General features: G+C 41.1%; 1 protein-coding gene across 1 annotated transcript; it reads left to right on the forward strand.

Moving 5' to 3' along the window:
- Positions 1–9,926: 9,926 nt before the first annotated feature.
- On the forward strand, positions 9,927–10,874 carry LOC114585165 (olfactory receptor 10V1-like). The gene has a single exon (XM_028707531.2). It carries the CDS (start codon positions 9,927–9,929, stop codon positions 10,872–10,874), a length of 948 nt encoding a protein of 315 aa, XP_028563364.2.

Consider the following 10,874-nt stretch of genomic DNA (forward strand, 5'->3'; position numbering starts at 1 on the left):
ATAAACCTGCACATCAGCTTGCTATGGGTTAAGAGGAGAGAGGACAACATTACTGAGAAGCCTGCATTGGGCAACCAGGAAATTAAGTAACACAAATAAATTGTAATGCAACAAACAGGGAAGATGTTGCAAACTTGGCTGATAGTGAATGTGCAATTGATCAACATATTCTTTAATACTGAAGTTCAGACTTCTGTAGGCAGCTATTAACAAGAATGAGACCAGGTTCTTAGAGTAGGTTGTTCACTGAGGTGTCTACATCCATTAAAACCGAGCAACTATTACACTGCCTCTAAATGGCTAGGTTGATACTGAAATGTTTTACAATTTTTTATGTGCTGTAAGCCGCCTAGAGTGATTGTGAAAACCCAGACAGATGGGCAGGGTATAAATAATAAAATAATAAAGGTCAACCAAAGAAAAAAGCTCAACAACTCTGTGCGATCTCCCCCCCATTTTCCTAATTTGGAGTCCCCAAAAATAGGGGCGTCTTATACACAGGGACGTGTTATACATGGAAAAGTACAGCATATCATGGTTTATCTCAGCGGTTAGGGTGTTCTTTATGCGATTCCTGCATTCTGGATCTAGGGTGAGGTTTTGGTTTTTGATTTCTGGCACGTGATAGTCTGTCTCCATTCCCCCCCCCCCCAAAGAAGCTTGAAGCTTATTTTTTACCCCCTCTCCCTAACTCTCACTGTATGGTGTTTGTGTGCATTTGACATATCAGTACATATTTTATTTGTTTTGTTTGTACTTTCTTGGACGGATAGTCATTTATTAGTGCATTAAAAAAAAACCTGCCTACTTTCCTACCCTGGTGCAGTCAAGAAAACTTGCTAAATGAAGTATCTTTTTCTCATCTCTCTTCTTCAGTTGGCTTAACATACGAGCAGCAACCTGGATATGAATATTTCTTTCCTTTTGTTGCTGTTAAATTCAAAATTATTCCTTCCTTCCCTTATTTCCTTTGTAAAACACTCTCATTGGGGTCAACACATGCAGCCATTTTAGAAGATCTGTGCTTCCATGTCTGTTTCTTTCTTACCTTTATTGACGACAGCAGCTGCTATCTGTTCTTCACACCTCCCGGCATTTGAGACTTTTTAACCTATCTTCTATAGCCCCTTGGGAGTGAACTGCTGATGCAGCCTCTCACCACAGCTCCTATCAGCAAGAGGTTTAGTGAACATTCAACCTGATTTACTTGCCCCAAAATTGAGAGGGTAGACATTATTGACTGTTTATTGAGAATTCATTCAGATTGGTTTGCAGAGAGGTTATATGACCTTGCATCAGGTGTCATCCCATACTTTCCTTTGCATTGTCCTGACACTTTCCCTATTGCCACAAAAAAGGGGGGGTTGGGGAGGGGGAGGTGAACCAGCTTTATTGCACAGACTTTGACTGAGCTGCCTAAATTTGCCAATATATGACTGAATCCCACTGAAAATAGCAACAGTCTGAAAGCACTGTGGATGATGCAGAATATTTTTCTAAGCTCATGGTTGCATTGAGAGCAGTGCTTGGAATGAACTAGTTGAGCTCTATGAAGTTTCCTGAACTAGTTCAAAAATCTCTGAACTACAGCTGAAAGTATATCCCATAATTGGCAGGTGAACTAAGGTGGATTAAGTTCATTTGGGGGTTCAACTTCAAATGATTTCTAGTTCATCTTCTTGTCTATTCCCTCCTCTTCTCCAGGAATAGGCCCAGACTCCTAGCTTTCATTAAAAAAGTCCATCAGACATCTACAAAGAAAGTTAGAAAGCAAACTGTGGAAGCAATGTCTGAAGTCTTATTAGGTGGATACAGAGGTGCTGCTGTTGCTAAGGATGCTTGGTCACTTAACCACATCTGCAGCTAAGCAACCAGAATAAAGGATTGCATGGCATTTCCTGTATCTTCTCTGCTGAAGAGAGTCACTCTTTTCCAACAGGAGCAGCTTGCAGCACAAATAAAGCAAAGGAACAAAGCAAATGATGTTCTGTTGGCGCAATTTAAGCAGAGTAAGCCATTTCTAGTATGGAAATACAATTATGTGGCAAGGTTCATCTGTTGACATTCTCTCTATTAGGCATCTTGTGTGTGGTCCCTGATTACCCTGTAGTTCAGCCCAGGAGCGTCTAACTTTCTGAATGCTGAAGGTTTTTGTTCTTTTGCAGAAGATGAACACTTTATGAACTAAAAAGTTTGTTTGAATGAATGTGGGCAGAACTAGTTTGTCTTATGAAAGAATGAACTTGAAATGAAATGAATTTTCCCACCTCCTCAAAGTGGCAGCTCCTCTTTAGTGGCTACCAATATTTTGTGATGGGCCAGGTGTTGGATTGGGGGCTCAGAGGGAGAATACCTGAACATGGTAATATCCTGTCGCACCATGCAGTGACAGCTCTGTGTTGCAAAGAGGAAAAAATGTAAGAAGATGAGATGACAAATGCAAAGGAAAATAATAAATGTAAGGAGGAGGAGCATCTGAAAAGAAGCAAATAAAATGAAAGCAGGGTTGTGGATTGAAGGTGAGTGCAAATGAAAGGAATAAATTTTAAAATAAATGCAAGGGTTTTTTGGGAGCATCTCCTTCTGTATCATCTCCATACTCTTTGGGAGCCTGGGGCTTAATGCTGACCTTAATGCTGCCTCTAATACTACTGTGTATATCAAAGGGGAAGTTCAAAGTAGGTTGGGAGGTAATTTTGAAAGCTGCTTCAATTCTTGACCTGCTTTTCATAGAATCATAGAATCATAGAGTTGGAATAGACCACAAGGGCCATCGAGTCCAACCCCCTGCCAAGCAGGAAACACCATCAGAGCACTCCTGACATATGGTTGTCAAGCCTCTGCTTAAAGACCTCCAAAGAAGGAGACTCCACCACGCTCCTTGGCAGCAAATTCCACTGTCAAACAGCTCTTACTGTCAGGAAGTTCTTCCTAATGTTTAGGTGGAATCTTCTTTCTTGAAGTTTGGATCCATTGCTCCGTGTCCGCTTCTCTGGAGCAGCAGAAAACAACCTTTCTCCCTCCTCTACATGACATCTTTTTATATATTTGAACATGGCTATCATATCACCCCTTAACCTCCTCTTCTCCAGGCTAAACATGCCCAGCTCCCTTAGCCGTTCCTCATAAGGCATCGTTTCCAGGCCTTTGACCTCCTCTGGACACGTTCCAGTTTGCCAGTGTCCTTCTTGAACTGTGGTGCCCAGAACTGGACACAGTACTCCAGGTGAGGTCTGACCAGAGCAGAATACAGTGGCACTATTACTTCCCTTGATCTAGATGCTATACTCCTATTGATGCAGCCCAGAATTGCATTGGCTTTTTTAGCTGCCGCGTCCAAAGTCTTATTAGGTGGATATAGAGGTGCTGCTGTTGCTAAGGATGCTTGGTCACTTCACCACGTTTGCTAAGCAACCATAATAAAGGATTGCATGGCATTTCCTGTATCTTCTCTGCTGAAGAGAGTCACTCTCTTCCAACAGGAGCAGCTTGCAGCAGAAAGCACAAATAAAGAAAGGAACAAAGCAAATGATGTTTTGTTGGCACAAAGCAGAGTAAGCCATTTCTAGTATGGAAATACAATTATGTGGAAAGGTTCATCTTTTAACATCCTCTCTATTAGGCATCTTGTGTGTGGTCCCTGATTACCCTGTAGTTCAGCCCAGGAGCTTCTAACATTCTGAATGCTGAAGGTTTTTGTTCTTTTGCAGAAGATGAACACTTTATGAACTAAAAAATTTGTTTGAATGAATGTGGGCAGAACTAGTTTGTCTTATAAAAGGACGAACTTGAACTGAAATGAACTTTCTAAGCACTGGTTGAAAGTTTACTGAGGGTTTGGATTTGCTGCACATATAGGCCACCTGTGAATCCAGCAATTGTATTTGTTGTATTTTTTCATAGTTTAGTTATTGGTTGCTGTTGGGGCTCTTTCCTGAAGATGAAACAGCTCTTAATTATCCAGTAATAACTTCTACATCTCCTCTTCCCGTATATCACCTTCATTCTGGATTGGCCAAGAGGAATCCATCCTTTTAAATCAATTTTTGCCCTCTTTGTCACCATCTTTGAAGAAGTTTCCAGATTTTAATACAGTTAAAATATGGAAAAAGGAAAGGTATTGTTCCATGTTAATGAACGAAAAGAATCTTTTTATAAGATGTATGACACTGCAAAGTGGTCTTCAAATAGTATTAGGGATCCATAGAGGCTGAGAGAAATAAATAAGAAGAAAGGGGCAGGATATGTGTTGAGAAACTTTGGAGCACTAGGTTCATATGTAGGCCAGAAATAAGAACCTTTATGAGAAAAATCTTGTTATTCTCAATTCAGTGCAGATCAGTACTGAGAGCAGTAGTGGCAAGAGGTGACCTTGGAGTGTGCAAGGTAGAGTTTCGCTGATGAGTAGATTGTCCACCTGGCGTGTCTATAGGTGGAAAAAGAAAAGCAGCAGCAAGAGCCAGCAAGGGAAAGGAATCATTGATGAGTTCAGTGCTGCAATGGGGAAAGATAAAACCAATTGAAAATTAAGATTTTGGGTGGTGGAATTTCTGCATAGCCTGAGCAAATTTGGTGGCAGTTTTGGAAGTGGAGTTAAGTTCAAGGACAATAGCAGCAGTGGGGGAGCAATCAGCTGGCCGTAAGGGCAAGAGTTACATGTCCCACAGGCTACAAGTTGGTCACTTATGAGCTAGATGGACTAACGGCATGACTTGATATGTGCTATATATGTATTTATATGTATTTTCCTTATGAGGAATTGAAGTTAACGATGACTTTCCGATACTACTCAATCTGAGCTTTCAACCTAGGTGTTCCATATGCAAGCCAACCATTTTCTCCACTGAACTACACTTAGATATGGAGTTGAGTCTGAAAGTGGCAGTGTAAATATTTACTTACACCAGAATTGTCCTTGGAGAATTGAAACTTTATAAACTTACAGCCAGTTCTCTGAGGGTGAACATGCCTTGAGAATTGAAGCATATATGCGCAAGACTCTTAGCTCTGATCAACAATTGCCTCCTCTTAAGGGACAACTTTATCTTTGGGGAACCAAGAATCTTTCTCTGATGCATGAACTTGTAATGTCCTAAAGCATCTTTCATGGCCGTCAGAGAATTGTGTTAGTTTGTGCATGTCTCATAAGAGATCTCTTTGTTTTAACAAGCCTCTAAGGCATTCTGTCTTGAAATTATTTGTCTGAACAGAGGGCGGGGGGTGCGGAGAGAGAACGTTTGCCTCCTTAACAACTTTTATCACCATTTCATCCATTAAATCCCAATAGGATGTTACTTATTTATATTTAAGAAAGTTCTACAGAACTTCCCAAAATAAGAGAAAGAATCTCAAGGTCCTAAGAGAGGGACAATTTAAATTGAAGGTTATTTCTCATCCTTAAAGAAAACAGTAGCTGTTGCAGCGTTTGTTAGCATCACTTTCCCTAGAGATGTAATATATTAGAATTTGAAAGAACTAATTACTGTCTTATAATCGAGGAAGAGGGGCAGTCTATACTAAACATTCTGATGGATAAATATCAGTCACCCCCCTCAAAAAGCACTCCCCCAAACAAAGGTTGGTGTCCAATGCACAGGGCCAGCAACCCATTTTCCAATAATAATCCAGCAGAAACCTGGTCTTTTGTGAAGGTTGGCAATTACTATTATTGCATAGAAGAATATTTTATAACACCTTAAAAGTAAATGCTTTTACTTGCACCATTTCTCCTTCCAGTGTTTCAACCACCATCTGAAGCACATGCACCACAGTATGAAAGCAGCTTGAGACTTGCTGCTCTCTGATCTTCTTTACGCTTAATGATCACTATATATGCGATTCAGGTAGGCCATAGCTTAGGGGCAGAGGCAGAGCACATACTTAGCATGCAGACACGTTTGGTCCCTCTCTGGCTTCTGCAGTTGGGAAGGATCCCTGTTTCAAATGTTGGAGGGCCATTGCCAGCCTTATTCAGGTTGTGGGCAGCATTTGGTGCTGGGGAAACTGTTGCAGGTGCAGTCAGAAGAACAAAAAGTGGTCAGGTTCAGATAAACGTGGCGTGGCAGCTAAAAAAGCCAATGCAATTCTGGGCCTCATCAATAGGAGTATAGCATCTAGATCAAGGGAAGTAATAGTGCCACTGTATTCTGCTCTGGTCAGACCTCACCTGGAGTACTGTGTCCAGTTCTGGGCACCACAGTTCAAGAAGGACACTGACAAACTGGAACGTGTCCAGAGGAGGGCAACCAAAATGGTCAAAGGCCTGGAAATGATGCCTTATGAGGAACAGCTAAGGGAGCTGGGCATGTTGAGTCTGGAGATGAGGAGGTTAAGGGGTGATATGATAGCCATGTTCAAATATATAAAAGGATGTCATATAGAGGAGGGAGAAAGGTTGTTTTCTGCTGCTCCAGAGAAGCGGACACGGAGCAATGGATCCAAACTACAAGAAAGAAGATTCCACCTAAACATTAGGAAGAACTTCCTGACAGTAAAGCTGTTCGACAGTGGAATTTGCTGCCAAGGAGTGTGGTGGAGTCTCCTTCTTTGGAGGTCTTTAAGCAGAGGCTTGACAACCATATGTCAGGAGTGCTCTGATGGTGTTTCCTGCTTGGCAGGGGGTTGGACTCGATGGCCCTTGTGGTCTATTCCAACTCTATGATTCTATGATTCTATGAAAAGCAGGTCAAGAATTGAAGCAGCTTTCAAAATTACCTCCCAACCTACTTTGAACTTCCCCTTTGATATACACAGTAGTATTAGAGGCAGCATTAAGGTCAGCATTAAGCCCCAGGCTCCCAAAGAGCATGGAGATGATACAGAAGGAGATGCTCCCAAAAAACCCTTGCATTTATTTTAAAATTTATTCCTTTCATTTGCACTCACCTTCAATCCACAACCCTGCTTTCATTTGATTTGCTTCTTTTCAGATGCTCCTCCTCCTTACATTTATTATTTTCCTTTGCATTTGTCACCTTCTCTCATCTTCTTACATTTTTTCCTGTTTGCAACACAGAGCTGTCACTGCATGGTGCGACAGGATATTACCATGTTCAGGTATTCTCCCTCTGAGCCCCCAATCCAACACCTGGCCCATCACAAAATATTGGTAGCCACTGAAGAGGAGCTGCCACTTTGAGGAGGTGGGAAAATTCATTTCATTTCAAGTTCATCCTTTCATAAGACAAACTAGTTCTGCTCACATTCATTCAAACAAACTTTTTAGTTCATAAAGTGTTCATCTTCTGCAAAAGAACAAAAACCTTCAGCATTCAGAAAGTTAGACGCTCCTGGGCTGACCTACAGGGTAATCAGGGACCACACAAAAGATGCCTAATAGAGAGAATGTCAACAGATGAACCTTGCCACATAATTGTATTTCCATACTAGAAATGGCTTACTCTGCTTAAATTGCGCCAACAGAACATCATTTGCTTTGTTCCTTTGCTTTATTTGTGCTTTCAGCTGCAAGCTGCTCCTGTTGGAAAAGAGTGACTCTCTTCAGCAGAGAAGATACAGGAAATGCCATGCAATCCTTTATTCTGGTTGCTTAGCAGATGTGGTTAAGTGACTAAGCATCCTTAGCAACAGCAGCAGCTCTGTATCCACCTAATAAGACTTCGGACATTGCTTCCACAGTTTGTAGATGTCTGATGGACTTTTTTAATGAAAGGTAGGATTCTGGGCCTCTTGCTGTTCACCTGCCAATTATGGGATCTACTTTCAGGTGTAGATCAGAGATTTTTGAACTAGTTCAAGAAACTTCATAGAGCTCAACTAGTTCATTCCAAGCACTGCTCTCAATGCAACCATGAACTTAGAAAAATATTCTGCATCATCCACAGTGCTTTCAGACTGTTGCTATTTTCAGTGGGATTCAGTCATATATTGGCAAATTTAGGCAGCTCAGCCAAAGTCTGTGCAATAAAGCTGGTTCATCTCCTCCTCCCAATCTTTTTTTGTGGGTGGGAATAGGGAAAGTGTCAGGAAAATGCAAAGGAAAGTATGGGATGACACCTGATGCAAGGTCATATAACCTCTCTGCAAACCAATCAGAATTAATTCTCAATAAACACTCAATAATGTCTAACCTCCCAATTTTGGGGCAAGTAAATCAGGCTGAATGTTCACTAAACCTCTTGCTGATAGGAGCTGTGGTGAGAGGCTGCATCAGCAGTTCACTCCCAAGGGGCTATAGAAGATAGGTTAAAAAGTCTCAAATGCCGGGAGGTGTGAAGAACAGATAGCAGCTGCTGCTGTCAATACAGGTAAGAAAGGCACAGACATGGAAGCACAGATCTTCTAAAATGGCTGCATGTGTTGACCCCAATGAGAGTGTTTTACAAAGGAAATAAGGGAAAGAATGAATAATTTTGAATTTAACAGCAACAAAAGGAAAGAAATATTCATATCCAGGTTGCTGCTCGTATGTTAATCCAACTGAAGAAGAGAGATGAGAAAAAGATACTTCATTTAGCAAGTTTTCTTGACTGTACCAGGGTAGGAAAGTGGGTAGATATTTTTTTTAATGCACTAATAAATGACTATCCCTCCAAGAAAGTACAAAAAACAAAAACAAAATATGTACTGATATGTCAAATGCACACAAACACTATACAGTGAGAGTTAGGGAGAGAGGGTAAAAATAAGCTTCAGGTTCTTTAGAAAACATTTCTGCGTGTCATTTCCATGAATATAAGCAATTTTATGTATGCTTCTACGAATGTACACATTATTGTACACTTTTTGGGGTTGGAGAACTGCATCACAAAATTGGGAGAAGTGCAAATTTCAAATGATAGATGTGTTTCAGTTTGTGTATCATTTTGGGAAGGGTGGATTAAATACGTTTGTGTTAAATTGTGAACTGAACCAATTGTTGTTGTTATTTATTGAATGTATATACCGCCCTATACCCAGGGGTCTCAGGGCGGTTCACAGAAAAGATCACAACATATATAATCAGAATAACCTAGATTGTTTCCCTCCCAGATTGACTTCCATGCCCTTCTAGATACAAAACACATCTCTTTTCAGCCCCCAAACCAGTCCCAAATTTTGGAACACTTTGCAATAAACAGTTTTAAAATGTCACCACATAATAGAATAATATATTGTTTGTTGTATTTCTTTCCTATGTAATTCATTAGAAAGAAATCTCCTTTTGAGTCTATTAAGAGCTGCTGCACGAATTGCAAACTGCAGCATTGGATTGCTACCAATGGCTTCCCTAAATCTACTTCATAGGTTATTACTTGGCAAATGTGTGCTATGAATACTTCCTACTACTTTCTTGTCAATCCCTTAGCACAAAAGGTTCAGCAGAGGAGGGAGGATTTGTTGAGTAAGAGCTCCAAACCGACTTTTATTGCACAACCTGAATTTGTTGATACATGGCTGAAACCTGCTTGCCAAAAAGTGATAGTGCTCATAGTGTAGGACTACAGCTCCAGTGCATTAACATTGTCTGGTGTCTGTAGAAGATGGAGTCAGAGATGGATAATAGTATAGAAAAGTAATGTTCATAATAATAATAATTTTATTATTTATATCCTGCCCATCTGGCTGGGTTTCCCCAGCCACTCTGGGTGGCTTACAGGACATAAAAAATGGTGAAACATTTCAATATCAACCTAGCCATTTATAAGCAGTGTAATAGTCACTCAGTTTTAATGGATGTAGACATTTCAATGAACAACCTACTCTAAGACTCTGATCTCATTCTTGTTAATAGCTGCCTGAACATCAGTATTAAAGGATATGTTGATCAATTGCACATTCACTATCAGCCAAGTTTGCAACATCTTCCCTGCTTGTTGCAATTCAATTTATTTGTGTTACCTAATTTCCTGGTTGCCCAATGCAGGCTTCTCAGTAATGTTGTCCTCTCTCCTCTTAACCCATAGCAAGCTGATGTGCAGGTTTATATGGAGACTGAAAACCAAACTGGAATTATACAGTTCCACTTCCAGCCATTCACAACGCACCCAGGCATGAGGCAGCTGATTTTCTGGACTTTTCTGATTCTCTACTTGCTCAGCCTGTTTGGGAATGCTACCATTGTTCTCATCATCTACACCACACATTCTCTTCACACCCCAATGTATTATTTCTTGGCTAACCTGGCATGTCTGGAAATTGCTTATTCTTGTACCATTGCACCCCTCACTCTGGCCCACGTAGCTTCTGCAAGAAAGGTCTCCATCACCTTGGCTGGCTGTGGGACCCAAATGTTCTTCTTTACCTTCCTGGGAAGCTCTGACTGTGTGCTGATAGCAATCATGGCATATGACCGCTATGTGGCAATCTGTCACCCACTCAGCTACGCTGTCATCATGAACTGGAGAGTGTGTGTGAAAATTGTTGTTGGGACCTTGGTCATGAGTTGCTTTTTTGGCATTCAGCTTTCTATCCTGATATTGACTTTGCCTTTCTGTGCCAATAAGGAAATCAACAATTTTTTCTGTGATTTCCCTGTTGTCATGAAACTGGCATGTGGTGATACCCATTTCCACCAAACTGCCCTTTTTATTACCAGTGTTATCATCATCACCATCCCTTCCCTCCTAATCTGTATCTCCTATACCTTCATTGTGGCTGCCGTCTTGAGGATCAGCTCTGCCGCAGGCAGGCAAAGGGCTTTCTCCACCTGTTCCTCCCACTTAATGGTCGTCCTTCTGCAGTTTGGCTGTGGCAGTTTGATATACCTTCGCCCAAGCTCCAGCTACTCACCGGAGGAAGGTCGAGTGGTGTCTGTGGTCTACACCTTTGTCACTCCTGTGCTGAACCCCTTAATCTATAGCATGAGGAACAAAGAGTTAAAGGATGCCCTTATCAGAGCCTTAAAAAGAGCTGTGCTGCCCCAGAAGAAATGA

The sequence above is a fragment of the Podarcis muralis genome, chromosome 1 (genome assembly GCF_964188315.1).
Source record: "Podarcis muralis chromosome 1, rPodMur119.hap1.1, whole genome shotgun sequence".
NCBI lineage: Eukaryota > Metazoa > Chordata > Lepidosauria > Squamata > Lacertidae > Podarcis > Podarcis muralis.